The sequence below is a fragment of the Amphiura filiformis genome, chromosome 11, assembly GCF_039555335.1.
Source record: "Amphiura filiformis chromosome 11, Afil_fr2py, whole genome shotgun sequence".
Classification (NCBI taxonomy): Eukaryota; Metazoa; Echinodermata; class Ophiuroidea; order Amphilepidida; family Amphiuridae; genus Amphiura; species Amphiura filiformis.
In genome coordinates, this window is record NC_092638.1 from 28,992,976 (window position 1) to 29,012,293 (window position 19,318).

A 19,318-nucleotide genomic window follows, 5' to 3' on the forward strand; every position below is an offset into this window, starting at 1 on the left:
ACTCATTTCTGAATATTATTTATAACAAAATACGCTTTTGCGATGAGAAAAAAATAAAAGAAAAAAGAAACAACAATTTAATACACTTAAAGAAAAAAATATAGACCACCATTGGGACTCGAACCATGCACGTCAGTCAATAGCCAAAAGGTTAACAGTCGCAAAGGAGGACTAATCCGCTACATACGTTGCCATTGCACAAACAAAGTAACAAGTTTTGTTCTTTTATAGTAGTCAGGTATCAGGGAAAGTGTAAACTTGTATAGTAGAAATGGCAAAGTGTATCAGTTTACCATAATGACATTAAAAATGGTCAAAATCGACATTTGATGTTTTTGAGGCGCATCTCAGCAAAGCGTCACGAACGTTTACATTTGCTATACCAATTGAGAATGTTTTAATGCAAAAGAATGACACCTTGATCTCTTATATGAAATTTGTTAACACTTTACCATTTTGAATTGAAATAAATATATATCGTATTTCTTTCAATTCTGAAAATATAAAAGAACACAACTTGTTACTCGATAAGTAAATGGCAGCGTATGAAAGCGGATTAGTCCTCAGACTGATAACCTTTGACTATTGACCGATGTGGTTCGAAGTCTCATTGGTGGTCCTTTAAAAAGTATATTCAATTTTTGTTTTCTTTTTTTTTTTCTTGTTTTTTTTCTCATCGCAAAAGCGTATTTTAATATAAATAATATTCAGAAATGAGTTGTTTATGCGTATTTATTTCAATTCAAATTGGTAAACTTAACTGTTAACAAATTTAATATATGAAACAAATGTTTCATTCCTTTTGCAATAAAACATTTTCAATTGGTATAGCAAATGTAAGCGAACATGACGCCGTGAGATGCGGCCTAAAAACATAAAATGTCGATTTTGGACCATTTTGTCATTATGGTAAACTGATACATTTTGAGGTTTCTACTATAGGGTGCTTGCATGGAAGATCACAAAGTTCAAACCATCCTAAAGACACGCTCCAGAGGACATGCAAATGCACGGAGTACAATGCCAATCACCTGTTTAACTGGTTTTGATCAAAGTAATTCTTTGTACTCCATGCATTAGCATATCTTATGGAGCGTGTCTGGAGGATGATTTGAACTCATGACCTTTTCGTGCAAGCACTCTCTACAACTTTACACTTTCCCGATACCTGACTACTATAAAAGAACAAAACTTGTTACTTGATTGCGAAATGGCAGCGTGGCGTAGCGGATTAGTCCTCAGACTGATAACCTTTTGACTATTGACCGATGTGAATGGTTCGAGTCCCAGTGGTGGTCTTTTTTTTAAAAATGTATATTCAATTGTGGGTTTTTGCGTGTTTTTTTCTCATCGCAAAAGCGTGTCTTAATAGAAATAATATTCAGAAATGAGTTGTTTCAAATTGTTACATCATAATCTTTGTGATTATTTCGGATATGCCTATACTCAGCATACACAAGTTTTCCAGAAAACATTTATATATGCCTACACTCAGCAAACACAAGTTTTAGACAAAACATTTACATGTTGGGTTATATCATAAAGGGTACAAAATGTTTGAAGTTTTAATAACATTTGGAAACATGCTGCAAAACATTGTGATATTGTAAAAAATTGTATTTGTAGTGTTTTTGAGTTACGAGACAAAAACGAAATTTGACTACAGTAGAGGGCATTATTACGAAACTTCTGTAATTTAGCATATGAGGTGTTTTCAGTGACCACTCCCTGAATAACCCAACATTTTTATCAACAATTTTATTATGATTCAAAAGGATATTATCTACTCTCAAATCTGGTGCAATATGAAACCAATACAACATTCTGTTTTTGAGTTATGGACAAAAATGGCATTTTAGAGCATTTTAGAGCCATGATTAAGAAACGTGAGTAATTTAGCATAGGGGGTGTTTCCAATGACCACTCCCTAAATAAACCAAATTCTTTATCAACAATTTTATTATGCTTACAAAGCATATAATCCACTCTCAAATCGTGTGCAATTTGAAGCTCATACGACATTTCGTTTTTGAGTTATGAGACAAAAACGAAATTTAGATGAAATATTTTGCATTCGGTAGAGACAATCAAGGAAAAAAGTCTTGGAACGCTTGCGTGTAAATAACGGAAAACTGTCACCCCTCTCCCCGTGCAATGTTGAGAAATGCCAATGTCTTCAGCGGTTCCCCAATGTGTTCCAACATTGCTTGATGGGGAGAGGAAGGGTAAATCATTGTTGTAGATGTCATGTTTCTTCCCAACACAATATAGGTAATTTCCATGAACATAAGAAATTCTGCATGGAATTTCGACAGAGTGTGCCAAGCGTTCCAAGGACTTTTTTCCTTGATTGTAGATACCATAAGTAGATGGCTATTAGATTAAATTTTAATTAGCGTACAGTGTACATGCTCTGATAAGTCTTGTTTACATAAGCAGTGTCAACACATTTTGTCTGTTGTTATCATGTCTGAGTCTTCTTATAAACACATGAGTAAGCTTCACCATGATCCGACCTAATTATGAATGTGTCGCACAGTTTCTGGTGCTGTTTAGTTTTGTGTCACAAGATTTATATTTTTGAGAGATTCTTTGTATGTTTGAGTCAAATCAGTAGCATACACTATGAAATACATTGATTTGGACCTGGCAGGGTGATGTGAAAGCTTGTTTTGAAATTGTAACATTTGGTATTTTAGGGAATTTCCCACTTCAGTGAATCAATCATTTTTGGGCTGTTTTATACATGAGCAGTTTAATTTTGTGTCACAAGATTTGTATTTTTGAGAGCTTTTTTGTATATTTGAGTCAAATCAGTATCATACATTGATTTGGAACTAGGATGGTGATGTGAAAGCTTGTTTTGAATTTGTAACATTTGAAAAGGGCCCTTCCTACTTTTGTATTTTGGGGCATTTCCAACTTCAGTGAAGCAATCATTTTTTGGGCTGTTTTATGCGTAGGCAATCGACAATCCAAACCAATGTCAGTTCTGTTCTATATCTTCATATTTCTGAATTTAGAGTGCATTGTCCTGTGATATTTTAATTTCTGGTAAAACCATCAGTCAGCTGGAAAACAATCCTACTTGTGTTTATCATGAAGAAATACGATACATTGTTGAATAATGTGCTGGTACAAAATGCGTCATATACCTTAGTCTGATTTTATCAACTGGTTATCAACTCATGTACATGCTGCATAGTCTTTGATCAGATTGCATGCGCTAATCAAACTAACATCAGTATCATGCATTTTGGTGCATACAAAACAGCAACAGAATTCCTTAGTAAGGGCAGATCCAAAGGGGCCGATGGGGGACCCTGCTCACTTTTTGACAGCTAAATCATGCAAATTTAGCCTGTTTGGGGATTATATCAGCTACTCAGCCCCTTCTTTTAACGAGTAAACTGAATAACCAGTTGCTTAAATTAATTTAAAACAACTTCTTCAAAATTCTTGAACAATATTTTAAGCAACTGGCTGTTCAGTTCATCCGTTAATCAGTACTGTTTTAGGGATTCAATCATGTTTCACCGTTGTTCATCACCGTTTAACAGCGATGCGGCAGCGTCGTCTGCGTGGTTTACTTGGCGAGGGCAGCTTTAGCTGCCCGAGCTTAAGAAACCACGCAGACGCTGCCGGACGCGAAGTTGATAAACGGTGATGAACAACGATGAAACATGATTGAATCCTTTCAACAACGAAAAGAAGCTAAAGATCGTATAATTCACGACTATTTCAAGGGGAAATGTCAGTTAATCATTGTCACTAAGCCTTACAAAAACTTCGATGGTTTCTCTGTTAATATCATCAATAAAACTACAGAATAAAACTACAAAATTTAGCCGCTATCTGAAAATATTGAATTCAACTTGTAAGCTTGCATACGCTTAAAGGTTCCAGGCATGACGAATTTTACGCTCGCGAACGCGTAGTCTCGCTTCGCGTTCAGCGTATACGCTTCTACAGTAAAAGTGTGGATTCATCACGGATTAACAACAGTTGGCTCCTGTACAAAGGTATAGGAGGAGTTGTTGAATAAACTTTTAAACATTGTTTTAACAGTGTAACCAGTCCTGCAACATTTACAATTTATACCTATACTACACACAAAAAGTATCAGGACACTTAAATTAAAACAAAAGCAGTGTCATTAAATTTAAAAAAACACTAAATTTCAAAATAAAGTAGTCGATAGATGGAGATACCATATTCGGCACGATGCGATTTTATTCCACTAAGCTATACGCATTTGAATGACAAATGGTCAAGTTTCAAAAGTGATAAATTTAGATATTTCCTCCTTCAAGGCGATTTATGCTACTTTTTGTTATAGGTTTAATAAAGCCTGACGACTGAATGTTCATTCTGCTGTGTTCAATATCTGCGTGCTTGAAGGGAAAAGTCAATGTAAATTCTTATCACTTTTAAAAAGCTCTCTTTTTTATTCAAATTCCTATATATTAGGAAAATAAAGTTGTATCGTACTGAATGAGGTATCAAAATATGCAGGACAAAATTCTCCATCTATCGACTACTTAGTTTCATAATTTAATTTTAGAATCTTTAAGAAATGGCTTTTGTTTTAAGTGTTTGGATACTCTTTTTTGCGCAGTATATAGGCCTATATTTTCAGTATTTGGTGGAAGATTATCAAGCCAGGTACAACGGTGATATGCACAATGCAATGTTTAGTCTATACGGTGTCATTGAACCCATCAAACTCTTGTGTTGCATCTAAGGATGTTGTCGGTCCAATCAAGTATTCTGCTTAGGGTCTATAGCAATACAAGTATGCAACAGCACATACATACTGAAGATGTGATGAATTGTACTTGGACTGTTATTCATGTATATGCAAATATGGGCTACACTCTACTTGACACTTTTGAATCCACTGACATCACTTCTAGTCTAGAGTGAAGGCTTTGCATAATGTGCACTAGAACATCACCTTGTATAAAATTGAGTGAAATAGTGCTGATAATGGTACACCAACTGACAGTACTGTAAGCAAAAAAACAAAAACAAAATAAAACAGGTTTATGGGCAAGATTGACAAATAGTGGCATAGATGGCTTGGGGGTAGTCGAGGCAACTTTTAAGGGGAAATTGAGCAGCTGCCCTATGTGCTCCCCTTCCCTACGCCAGTGATGAGGGCCCTTCCTATTTTGGTATTTTTGGAAATTTCCCCAGTGAATCAATCATTTTTGGGCTGTTTTATGCTTGGGCAATCAAAATCAACTTCAGTTTTGTATCTTCATAATTATTTGTTAATTTAGGGTGCATTGTCCAGTAATATTTTGATTACTGGTAAAACCATCAGTCAGCTGGGAAGCAATCCTACTTGTTATTATCATGAAGAAATATGATACATTGACATGTTCAGTCTATACTATGTCATTGAACTTATCAAACTCTTGTGATGCATCTAAGGATGTTGTCAATTCAATCAAGTATTCTGCTTAGGGTCTATGGCAATACAAGTATGCAACAGCACATACATACCGGTACTGAAAGTCTGATGAATTGTACTTGGACTGTTATTCATGTATATGCTAATATGGGCTACACTCTACTTGACACCTTTGAATTCACTGACATCACTTCTAGTCTAGAGTGAAGGCTTTGCATAATGTTCACTAGAACATCACCTTGTATAAAATTGAGTGAAATAGTGCTGATAATGTACAATGTACACCAACAGTACTGTAAGCAAAAAAAAATAAATAAATAAAAATAAAACAGGTTTTATGGGCAAGATTGACAAACAGTGGCATAGATGGCTTGGGGGGGGGGGGGTGTCAAGGCAACTTTTAAGGGGGGAAATTGAGCAGCTGCCCTATGTGCTCCCCTTCCCTACGCTAGTGATGAGAACCCTTCCTATTTTGGTATTTTTGGAAATTTCCCCAGTGAATCAATCATTTTTGGGCTGTTTTATGCTTGGGAAATCAAAATCAACTTCAGTTCTATATCTTCATAATTGTTAATTTAAAGTGCATTGCCTGGTGATATTTTGATTACTGGTAAAACTATCAGTCAGCTGGGAAGCAATCCTACTTGTTATTAATTATCATGAAGAAATATGATACATTGACATTGTTGAATATGTTTAGTCTATACTAAGTCATTGAACCCATCAGACTCTTGTGTTGCAGCTATGGATGTTGTCATTTCAATCAAGTACATTCTACTTCTAAAGGGTCTATGGCAATACAAGTATGCAACAGCACATACATACTGGAAATGTGATGTATTATACTTGAACTGTTATTCATGTATATGCTAATATGGGCTACACTCTACTTGACACCTTTGAATTCACTGACATCACTTTGCTAGTCTAGAGTAAATGCTTTGCATAATGTGCACTAGAACATTTACAATCCATACCTATATGGTTTCAGTATTATTTGGTGGAAGTTTGTCAAGCCACACAATGCAATGTTTAGTCTATACTAAGTCATTGAACCCATCAAACTCTTGTGTTGCATCTATGGATGTTGTTATTTCAATCAAGTATTCTGCTTCTAAGGGTCTATCATTGGCAAGTATTCAACAGCACATACATACTGGAAATGAGATGAATTGTACTTGAACTGTTATTCATGTATACTGTAAAAGTGGAAATTGTTGCAGTTCGTTAATTTTGGTGCTTTAGGCCTGCAACACAACTACCGCGAAAATAAAAACACGCAAATATGTTTAATGTATAGGTCTATGTAAGAAAACTCAAAATTGTGAAATTGAAAACAAGCAATGTAGTTCAAAATCGACAAAGCGTACAAAATTACATGCGCAAAAATTACCACTTTTACAGTATGCCAATATGGGCTACACTCTACTTGACACCTTTGAATCCACTGACATCACGTTGCTAGTCTAGAGTAAAGGCTTTGCATCATGTTCACTAGAACATCATCTTGCATAAAACTGAGTAAAATAGTGCTGTCATTCAATGTACACCACAGTACTGTAAGTAATAAAAAAAAAACCCAAAAAACAGGTTTTATTGGCAAAATTATAGCTAGGGCTTTTTTTTAGGGGGGTAACTTTCAAGTGGGCACAATTAGATGAAAATGGTCAAAATTGGGCTAAAATGTACAAAAAAGCATACAAAATCTTAAATATTAGGGCAGTCAGCATCCCACATAGGGAAAGACTTATCACAGGGGGCCTGTGGCCTGTGCACTCTCTCCTCTTGGCTTTGCTACTGATGACAAGCTTTTACTCTAGTATGTGATGCAGAAAGAGGTTTTTTTTGCATTATCATCTTCAGTAGATAGCAAAAATAGGATCATGTATCATCAATTAATCCTGTGATACATGATTCTGTCTTAGCCCTGAAACAAAGCAGAGTCTTTGGGTTGTCTTGACATGTTTCATCTTCAGTAGACAGCAAAATTAGGTCCATTATCACATAATACAATACATGTTTTTGAAAATGTGACACAAAACAAATATTTGGTCATAAATGGAATTATGTAACCAAACACAAATGAATCAGACTAATGTCAGTAGTTATACATTTCATTTTAAAAACTCATAATTGGCCACATTGGTAACAATGCTGTAAAATACCTGATCTATTTAAACACATAAATTTTTCCATGTGAAAGGAAGATATATTCAAAGGTTTTGTGGAAAATATATTTGCCATTGATTTATAAAAGAAGAACTTAAGGTAAAGTGCATATAATTTGAAAATTATACACTTGAAAATTTATTCTTAACATTTTAATGGAAGTTACTGCATGTAATTAATGAGTTGTTTGATTGTGGTGTTTAGACCATTTTATCAATCACTTGATAATTTGATATGAAAATCTCTGAACTTTGTCTCCTATTATGCACAGAGTGTCTTAATTATTCATGTTGAGTCACAAATTATAATTTGTTTCCTCATTTTCATCTTCAGTAGACAGCAATAATTTGCAACTGTAAGAGATAATTGATGGTAACACATAATGTGCTATGGTACATGACAACAAATCATATCCCCAGGTTTTATTCCCTTATGCCTCCTGCCACAATGTTTTATAGTCAGATTTCATTATACTTGGAAACTCCTAGAGGTTAATAAATCAAATAGATCCTAGAAACCGATCAATTTTTATGTCTGGCCTGGGGAGAGGGGAACTTGGGTGAAATATAGTTTTGTTCAGAAAAAAGGGAGAACCCAACTTTTTCCAGTAAAGAAAGGGGCAACATGACATTTTAAATGTTGAAATTTAAGGGTCAAGGAGGGGGTGGGGAGGAATGTGATCTGGGTGAATATGAGAGGGGGCCATTTTTGTGTCAACCCCCCTTAGGTAAATATTGGTAAATCCCATACATCCAGAGCTAAGCAAACCTCTTCCTGCACATATGTACTGTAACTTGATCAGTAATAATCTTAACCCAAATGTGTTATCATAAGTTTCTTTACTCTTTAAATTGATATATAAATTGGAGACATTATTTCCAATGATTGCTTTGTGTTAGAAACATTCAACTACACTTGCTGGCAGAGAAGAACAGCACTTGTTTACATCTTTAGAGCGCACACAGCATAAACACAGAATTATGGGTTTTGATTGGCTAATTCAATCATCTGACAATCATAACAGCAGATCGGTAATTTGATTGGCTGATTACGTGTCAAAGAAACGATAGACGCAGAGCGGTGTTCATCAAAGCCTGGCATATGTCGCTCATTAACAGGGCACACATCAGTCAGATCAAGAGAGTGTCGTACTTCTGGTGAAGCTAGTGTAATTGTCTACAGTTAAAACCAACATTTGCTGAGAAGAACGCCATCAAAAATTTTTCAATTCAGGTTTTTACACGATTGTAATGTACTTTAGTAAACAAAGATTCTCTGTAACAATCAAGACTTTAGGTGCTGTAGTTTTGTCAAAATCCATGATTTTGAATATCTGACAGTAAAAGCTAACATTTTATGGAAAATAAATACTAATCTATTTTTAAAGAAATGTTATAATATGGCTTTAAATTTCATAAATCACAACACCCTATATGTAACAGGAACTATTCTATGTAAAGTATGTGTGTGCATTATAAAGAGTGTACTTTGGAAAAGCAGACTACCGATATATTCACAACCATTCCTTGTTCATACACGTAGGAACTAGCATTAGCTGCAAGCTAATTATTCTCAGTCACGACTCATGAAGACACACTTTACCATCTTTCTTGTAGGCTATTTATGTTGCATTTTTGCCCTGTATTTCATACGTGTTGGTATCCGGGTTGAGCTGCTATTGATTTTCAATCATGTCTTTAATTTGAATGTAAAATGAACATACAAAACATTGAAGCCTTATTCAGTATTTTAATGGATTCAACATTTATTGTAGTTACAACTTTTTTGTAAAAATTGTGACAAAAGTTGGTGTGTGTGTCGTATGTGAGGTCATGTGTATGTGCAATTCAAATATGTATGTGTTATTGTCTGTCTGTTTCTGTGTGTTTGTTTATTGTTTTTCAATCTTATTACGAATAATATAAGGACATGTAAATATATGAAATAACTCTTAGTTGAACAGATTCATCAGGATTAGTATAATAAACAAAGTAGGCAAGATTCTTAGTATCTGATCCAGAAATTGCACATACTTGTGCATGTTTCAGCAAACACTGTTGCCTTTATCACCACTTGATGAGCGGTAACTGCTTTTGGCAACCAATGCTAGAGACAGGGTTCAAGAAAATCCCTTGAAGAAAAACAAACTGGCAGCTCCAGGATCAACGCTGGAACTTTTCTAGCACCTGGTTGCCAATAGCAGTCACTACCCATCAAGTATTGATAAAGGTAACAGGTGTTGCTGAAACGTAAACAAGTGCAGTTTCAGGATCAGATACTAAGAACCTTGTTACAGAATTAAATAACCCTTTCAATTATGATTTAACCATTAAACCTTTCCAGTTCTCTCCAATTGTCTCGTTACTCTCAGATCTTAAATTACTCGATGTAACTTTTTCAATTTTCTCTGATCCAATAAACTGTTCATTAATTACGTATTCATTTTATTCCATTAACCCAGGTGTTCACAGATATCGGTGTAGTCACGCCTCTCCAAAGAGTCGCATCTTCCAACAACGACGTCGCATCCAGCTTTGCCATCCTCGCCCTCAAGATCATCGGAGCAGACATACCAGCCAAATTATCCTTCAACATCAGCTGTTGGACGGTGGAGGAGGTACAGATGTGGGTTGACAACATTGGGTTTGGTTCCTTCATGTTGGCATTCAAGACACATCAGGTGGATGGGGATCTGTTGCTGACTATCACAGATGATGAGCTGAAGAGAGATATTGAGATGTCAAGTAATCTATTAAGAAGAAGGTATGGTATGGGTAGTGTATATAAGAACTACCTGCCAATTGGCCAAAAAGAAGTTTTCATTATCAATTGGACCAATCAACAACATTGTTAGAATAATTTCACCACGCAAAAACAAATTGGGGTGAATTATTTGCAATGCTCCATTCTGATTGGTGATTAAAGTGAAGATATCACGTAATTGACCAATCAGAGGCAATGTTAGATCGGCGCGGCAGGTAGTGCTCAGGGGCTAGGTCAATTGATGTGTGAGAAAGCCTGTGATCTTTACTTTGAATTGAGCTATTCCATTTAAAATCCACACTACCCCTGTGGAAGATTTTGGAAATATCTTCCACAGGGGGAGTATGAATTTTAAATGAAATGAACACATCTGTTCCATTTGAATTTCATACACCTTCTGAGAAAGATTCAACCTGAATCTTTCACAGAGGGAGAGTGAGTTTCAAATGGAGCTGCTAATGCGTTCATTCCATTTGAAATTCATACTCCTTCTGTGGAAGATATTTCCAAAATCTTCCACAGGGGTAGTGTGGGTTTAAAATGGAATAGCCCATGAAGGAGTATTTTGTGATCCTAGCATAATCTTTTTATGACATTATTCAGTATATATCCACACAAAAATGTATACCCAAAATTTCAGTTGATTCCGATTTTGCGTTTGTGAGTTATGCATGATTATGTGTATTACACTGCTCCATAGGCCACTATGTGTAATATTGTTCTGGTACAGCAGAACGTAATTCAAATTTTCAATATATTTGCTAAACGAATTCATCTGCAAGAACTTTTTGTACATATAAACACAGCCAAAAAAGAAAGTCTCCAGTAGTTCCATCCCCATTTAATCAGATTCTGGTGAGTTTATGGCAAAATAATTTATATAATAATTTTCTATACACTCTCCTTCGAATATTGATACCAAATTTGATATCAAAAGTTTAATCATCGTGAGCATAGAAACATTTGTTTGGAAATTCGCGCAATTTTAAAAATGACATAGGGAATTGTATCACGTAGCAGAGCTAGCGTGAGTGCCAAGAATTACGTCGCCTGAATAGGCCGGCAGGTTAAAGGTTTGCCCATGCATGTCAAAATGCAAATCAAATACCCTGCTCTTTCAATTGTGCGCAGAGCAAGTGTACAATGATTCCTGTACGGGCATGCTTCAGGCCACATAATAAGCTGATACCATGCATTGATTTTTGCGTGGTCAATTAAGTAATTTGTCATTTTAAAATTGCACGAATTTCCAAACAACGGCTCCTTTGCTCATGATGATTAAACTTTTGATATCAAATTTGGTATCAATCTTCGCAGGAAAGTGTATATAAAATTATAATATAAATTATTTTGCCATAAACTCATCCGAATCTGATTAAATGGGGATGGAACTACTGGAGACTTTCTTTTTTGGCTGTGTTTATTATACATTGTATAGCCAGAGCTTTCCTGTGGTATAGAAATCTCAACTTTTTTTTGAGAAAAGTGGAGGATGAAGTGACCCTTTACGGCAACGAAAAAAAGAAAACCCTGTTCTATGGGCCCGACCAACCCAGAGTTTGAACATATGGGGGGAAAAAATTCCTGTACAAATGAATGCCGACCCAAATTTACGTAAATTTCAGGAACAATTATTTACAGATTTTGGTGATTTTTTGGGTCATTTTCAACAAAAAAAAAGGCAGACCGACCGACCCTACTTGAAAGGTCCGTCCGCCCCGTAGAACAGGGTTTCTTTTTTTCGTTGTCTAATGGGCATTCATTTTACTTTAACTTTGCAGCAACAAAAAAGATTAATTTTTGTACCATTTATCAGTACGACAGCAACTTAGCTCACTTCCGGTAATTTTTACCGGCGTGACCTCTGCTGTTACGTAACGCAATGCTGAAAATCAGGTGGCAAATACGGTTTTTCAGAAAACATCAAAAAAATGGAATACACGAGTCGTTCCTCCCTTCATTTCTATATTGAGCCCATAGATAAGATATGAAACATGAGTATAAGGCAAAGAATAACGTGTAAAAGTTGAATTATTGTGGAAAAAATGAATGCTTTTGGAGCGCAAAGTAAAAAAAAAAATGAGAGAAAATGCATGTCACGATCACTAAAATGGTTATATCTACAGCTTGGGGAAACGCCCGGTCTAATGCTTTTCTGTTATGATAAACATTAATTAACCAGAGCTTGTATTAAATTTTCAGCGAAAATGAGCGGTGGAACAACCTAGTCGTAGGTTGAAAAGTTGTGTTCTTTGAGTCCTCGTGTAAATACGCAGCAGACGTTGCAAGTGTCACGATGCTTCACGAAATGGATCCCGGCCGGCGCTGTCTATTTATTCATGTTATATTGATCAATATAGCAATTAAAAACGTCTATTGTTATATATTTTATTAATGCAAAATACTCTATTGTGTAACAAAATATTGTAGTCGTCAAAGAAGGTAGTATCGTCTCATTTAACTGAAGTACAAGCAGTTTTAAAAAGACTGTTGTTGAGTGAGATACCGTGACATGTTGAACGAGAAATAAGATAGCACAATAATACCCGTTGCAAGAACAAGATGCGATGGCTTAGTGGATAGAGCGAAGGTCTGCAGTGCGGAAGGTTTAGAGTTCGATTCCCATCATGTTTGAATTTTTCAGTTCGTTTTTCTTTCTATTTTTCTCTCCCTTTTGTCTTTAATAATATAGGCCTAATGAATGTCAGCTTGAAGGCCCACCTTTTTCATGATTTATTTCTTGTTGCTAAGTATTTCATATTTAGGCCTAATCCTACATTCGATTTGATATCTTTTTTAAAAATTGCATTTAAGTTCAGTAGCTTTCAATATGAAATAATTTCAAATAAAGCATGTCAAACTTAGGTAATTTTTAAGTTCAAGATTATATACTCGGAGTAGGACTATAATCCCCCATAGAACACCACAGTTAAGCGGTCAAGATAATTAGGTGTTTTCTTTCATTTTATCTCGCTACTCCTGCTTCAAATGTAACGTGAAAACCTTCCTGACAGTTATTTATTAATATTATAAATATTGTTATCATTTTTGGAATAACAAAACTTTGAGTTAAAATAAAATCAAAAATCAAAGAGAGGTGCTAGCGGGGTTCGAACCAAGATCGAACTTCCAAATTTTTAATTTACCCCTGGTATTTACCACCAAGCCATACCACTGATTTGATAGATACGGTAATAATAGCAATGTTATTCCCACTCATGGCTCACTCGTGAATTCTATTTCTGGAATGAATTAACACCGTCCAAATAATGTAACACAAACCTTTATGCTGACTTTAAAATTGTTTAAACGTTGGGAGTATTATTTTCAAGGTAAATAACCAACACTGGACAATTGACAATGCAAGTTTCTTTGCAGGAAAAACATCGGCCTTACAATATTTGCGTGACAGTAGTCACGCACAAAGATAAACATTTCAACGTGTTCAATATACGACTAAAAATATACCCCAACAAAAATTGATGAAATTTTCAGGCAAGCTCACTTTAGTTATTCTATAACATGACACCCATTTTTGATTTCCGGCGCTTTTTCTTGCTTGATGATATGAACATTTTTGTGTTCGTGACATGCAATTTTTCTCATTTTCCGAGCTACTTTGGACATGTTCAAGCTTCTTTATTGTCCATTTAATTCAACTTTTACCAGTTATTTATTGCTTTACACAATGTTTGATATCTTATCTGTGGTTATGGTACATAAATGGAGCAATATACGACCCGTGTCTTCCATTTCTGGAGCTATTTTGATAAAACGTGTTTGCCGGCTAAAATTTCAACATTGCGTTACGTAACTCGTGTTCACCAACCCGTATAAATTTTCTGTCGAACAAAAGAGGTCACGAAGTTGCCGTCGTACTGTTATAAGTTGAACTAAGTAGTAAGGATATTGTTAAAGACAATAAAAATTCCTTTAAAAGGAATAGGGTGGGCAAATGAAAAATTGTCAAGAGAAATGAAAGAATGAGTAAGTCAAGTTCACAATAAATAAAAATTCCTTTAAAAGGAATAGAGGCGAGCAAATGAATTGTCAAGATAAAGGTGTAGTTCCATATTGATAAGTCCAAGTAAAATAAAAAACATGTTTCACGTCCAGGTTTTTGAAAAAAAAGGAGTAGGAGGGGCCTTTTTTATTTTGTATCGCAGAATCGATGTAAATACCCATATTTAGAGCTATTTTAGCGTGCACAATAATGCCTGCAAAAAGGAGGAGGCCTCTTTTTATTTGTAAGTTCTGAGGGGTAGGCCCCCTCTAATGATCTCGAAACCTTCCAAATTGTTTCTTGTATATTGAGAAGGCTATAGAAAGCATCTCAACTCCCTAGACATAATTTTTAAAAAGTTATAACTGAATTGCAAAATATAAAAATATAATTGAAGAAACTTCAAAAAGGAGGGAGGGGACGTGAAACATGTTTATTTTTGTATTTGGCCTAATGCAGTATTACTTCGATTATCACTTGTCATCATTAGCAGAGGAGTGAAATTTTGATTGAAAGAATTAAACTAAGGGACACACCATTTGATACTGAGAGGGGGGGTAGGAAGTTGGGGTCGGGGAAAGTTTTTTATTTTTTATAGTTGGTGGGGAAAGTTTTTTTTGCTCATGAAGTGGGTGAAGTTTTTTTTGTTGAAAAACTTCCTACCCCACCCTGAGAATCTAATGGTGCATCCCTAAGAAGGTTTGTGTTTGAAGTTATATAAATAACGAACTAAGAGCAATCGAATTAGGACAACAAAATAAAAAATAAAACCCACACCATAGGACTGTACGGTAAAACATGTACCAACAGGCTACTTTTTAGTCACCCACCTTTGTAGGACTACACAACAAAATAGCCCTCCACCATAGGACTTTGCGGTAAAATATTTAGAGGAGTATGCCAATTAAGGCCAAGTAAAAAAAAATGTATATGTAAAAAAAAATAAAAAATTGGTGAGGGAGGTCCTTATTATTTGTTATCGTGTTATTGTTTTACCATTCATTTCTGTGTAAAATTGCAATGGCAAATGTTTGTCAACACATCATAAAATCGGGGAGGCCCCTAATATTTTTGTTATTTCCCCAAAGCCCTACCCCTAGCTTGAAGAAAGTGTTTGCAATGTGTTTATACATGATAACCAAGAACTTCTAAACATGTCATTTCATCACAACAATTTTATAAAAAGTAAGGAAGCAAATAGGAAAAATAACTAAAATATTTGAAAATCTCCAAAAATCGGAGAGGGCGGGGACGATATACACGTTATTTATTTTACTTGGCCTAAACAATGAATCACCACTCATGACTCAAGGTCAAAACCATTATGTAAATAAGATAATGTTTGCATGCGATGTCAAACAAGGAAATGTTGACATAAATTAATTGACTGTTTGGTTTTCACGATGCTATTAATTTAGCCCAAAGATTAGGAAAACTAGCAAAACTGGTGAACTGGTACTGTTCAAATAAAAACATCTGCAAATCTTGCTGCAATTTCCAAATAGTATTTCTATTACTTAAATAATTATTTTTGTTATTTCTTTTAATACAAACACATTACTGCCTATGACGACTTTATCGTATTACTTACATATCAAAATCAAGTAATAATTACAAAACTCGCTGTAAACTATCACCTCTGTGGGTGTTTGGGATATAACCGGCACAAATATTTTCTCAACACTGCGGCATGTGAAAAAGTAGGTCAATAGTCAGAGAATACAGGGTGGGTGCGGCACGCCGCACCCACCCAAAAACAGGATCTTTCAGTCATGTGTACAAAAGTTTGGCGTAATTGCTGAATTTAGGTTCACCTTTGCCCTGCTACAAACTTGAACCCTAGTCCAAAACCTAACTCTCAAAATAAATCTATCCTAATCCTAACTCGATGGCTATTGTAAGGTGCATCCAGAAATTAAGCTAAAAATGTTAATGAGGGTGTTATTGGAGGATGGTTTGTTTGCATGTTACAAGATGTTCCCCAGTTTGAAATTACATTGGTCAAAATTATCAATAAAATACAGCAAAATATGACCAGGTCAAGTTGTCTTTGCAGTGGAAAACTGCTTTGCTAGTGGTTTAAAAAAAAAGATCTTGTTCCAGCTTTGAAAACTAGTAATATCCCAATCACAAGTATATTGGCATTGTCCTTATATTTTATCAGGTTCTATATTTCCTGTGTTTTCATTTTAACTCTGTATAAATGCATGAGATCAAAACAATATTATCATTCAGAGTACTTGCACTTTCTCTGATAAGCTGTTTTATTCATTTTATGTAATATTAACCCCCTTTGAGCTTTAGTTAGTGCAGTTTCAAATTTTGTTAAAAACTTACAATTTGTTTTTTAAAATTGTAAGCATTCATAACCATATTGAAAAGATAATAGGCCCTATATCAAAAATGCATCAAACCATGTTCAAACATGCCTTACTGGGGTATAGTGGTTCTAGACCTACAACATTTTAAGACCTACAACATTTTATACAAAATATATAAATAGGCTAATGTGTATTAGAGCTGTTAATATTACATATAGACCTATATATCATTTTCACATTGGCAGTCATATGGTATTGCTATTAGTACATACATACCAATGTTTTGTACATGTGGATGGGATGAATGCGTAGGTGGTAATGTAAAAACAATTGTCAAATTTTAATATTGGTTTCAAAACATCAAGAGAGATGTATTTGAAGAAAAACTGAACCAATATGTAGTTTTTAAAAAGTGAACATTTTTAATACATTGTAGAGATGCTATATGAATATGCTTTTTGACTTTTGTCATGATAGGGCCCTGCTGGTTAAATCTTTATCGATAATGATTTTTGAATGGCTTCAAACTGAATGTTAATGATCTTTATCTCAAAAACCTCTGAGCGAATACTCTTCGTGATTATACACTTGACAATTTGAAATAATTTGATAAAAATGTTTTAGTATTCAAACATATAGGACTTCTATTTCTGTTTCACAGTTATGCAGTTATGAAACCTGTATGTATATTATATCACCCTGTAATTTTGAGAACAAAGTACAAAATATGGTTCAAACATGCATCAGTTACATCATCACCGTAATCATTTCTGATTATTCCCTTTAATTGATCTCATTATCAAGTGTTCTTGAGTAAAAATTGGTGAATAAATATGTTTAAATGCATGTTTGAACCATTTTTTATTTTTTGGTACTTTGTTGTAAAAATTTCAAAGAATGACCAGGGCTACAATTATCATAGCAGGGTGACAATTAGTGTTTTTAATATAGCACAAAGTGGACACTTACATATGGTATTACTTGAGCTGTTTACGAAAATACACCTCCTTAAAGACCACTCCAAGAATCGAGGAACATAAAGTAAGTTCATCAATTCTTGAAGCGGTCTTGGAGAGCAATTAAAAATTTGTATGTAAAAATATCTCTTCATGTTCCTTTTTTTAATCAAACCACTTTTCATATCAAGGTACAGAGTACTTACACTGTCTTTATTTATTTCACAGATTCTTACGTGAGCTTGCTCGTCTTAAAGTCAATTCATCGAGCGGAGACAGGGAATTAGCAGACTGGCTTAAAACACTGGGTCCAGAGTACCCCCAATACATGCATAATCTTATACACTGTGGCATTGATCTTAACCTGCTGCCGTTTGTTAATGATGACCATTTGTGTAAAGATGCTGGCATTACTAACGGAGTACATCGGATGAAGATTCTAAAGGCTGTCAGACCTATTGGTATGTGGTCAGAGAAAAATTATCGAAAATAGAAGTATCTTTTAGCTGGAAGAGGCCATTGCTGAAGTGGTGTATTATAATGGATGTCTCGCAAGCAGTTTCAGGTCTCATACAGCTTGTATAACGTTGTTGGGCAGGAAAAACCTATTGCGTACTTGCGGGCCTTAAACGTTTTTAAAAAAACTGCCAAGGGGTTACATCAGTTTGCTTTTAAACATGTTCAGGGGCCAATGACACATACAAGGTTCTCCATGTCTACTTAAATGTAGAGTATCTCACTGTCATCACTGACCATTATACTAAAATGTACAGTGACATAAAAACCAATAATTTGGTATTTAAACAGAAATTGTCTCAAAATATAAGTAATAAAAAAAGACTAGATTGACTAAGGAATCATAGTTCATAGTGCAATCACGATAAATTTCCTGATTTTAAGAAAGGAGCTAGTCTGAGCTACTGTTTCAGGAATGCTTCATTCCTGGTGGGAGGTACTCAAGTTTTGTTTAGGTAGAGATGTGCTTCCAAGAATTTGATAGTGGACTTATATTTATACCAATTTTCCAAGAAAATTGGGCCCAATTTTGTATCTGAGGCCCAGATATAGTGCCAAATTTAAAACAATTTTTTTTTAATTTCAATTATTTTGTTTAATTTGGGCTTCAGTTTGATTTGATTGTGATATTTGTTTTTAAAAATATGCATAAATGACACATTTTTATACTAACATTGATCCAGTAAAGAGGACCATTATTATACCAGAGACATAGATAGGGGCCATTGTTATACCAGAGACCTAGAGAGGGGCCATTGTTATACCAGAGACATAGATAGGGGCCATTGTTATTAGAGGCCTGAAAATGAAATCTATATTTTGCAGTACATCTTGGTACAGACATTTGTACTTAATACTCCCCTCCCAAGGTTCATTGCTACCCTACACAGGTGGTTTGAGCAGGCAGGGATTTATCCACAGGGTATGCAATTTTGTGGAATTGGGTAGGGAAAGATTTCAACTGATCATAAGGAATGTATTTCATCATATTGAGTATCTTATTTGCAGATTCTTTTCAATATCCTGCAGGCATTGAACCATATCCCAAGGTATTTGACAGTCCGTCAAGAAAGGCTGTGGCTTCCATGGGTGACGCACCAGACGCACCAGTGCATAAAACGCTAGATGTATTCATTAGCTATAGAAGATCTACTGGATCATTATTAGCCAG

General features: G+C 35.0%; 1 protein-coding gene across 1 annotated transcript in view; it reads left to right on the forward strand.

Annotated features, from left to right (window-relative positions):
• The window catches only part of LOC140164681 (NAD(+) hydrolase SARM1-like), a 70,572-nt gene that overhangs the window by 37,023 nt on the left and 14,231 nt on the right, over nt 1-19,318 (forward strand). Inside the window, 3 exon segments of the mRNA XM_072188033.1 lie at nt 10,050-10,351; nt 17,860-18,092; nt 19,177-19,318. Coding sequence (XP_072044134.1) covers nt 10,050-10,351; nt 17,860-18,092; nt 19,177-19,318 — 677 coding nt within the window.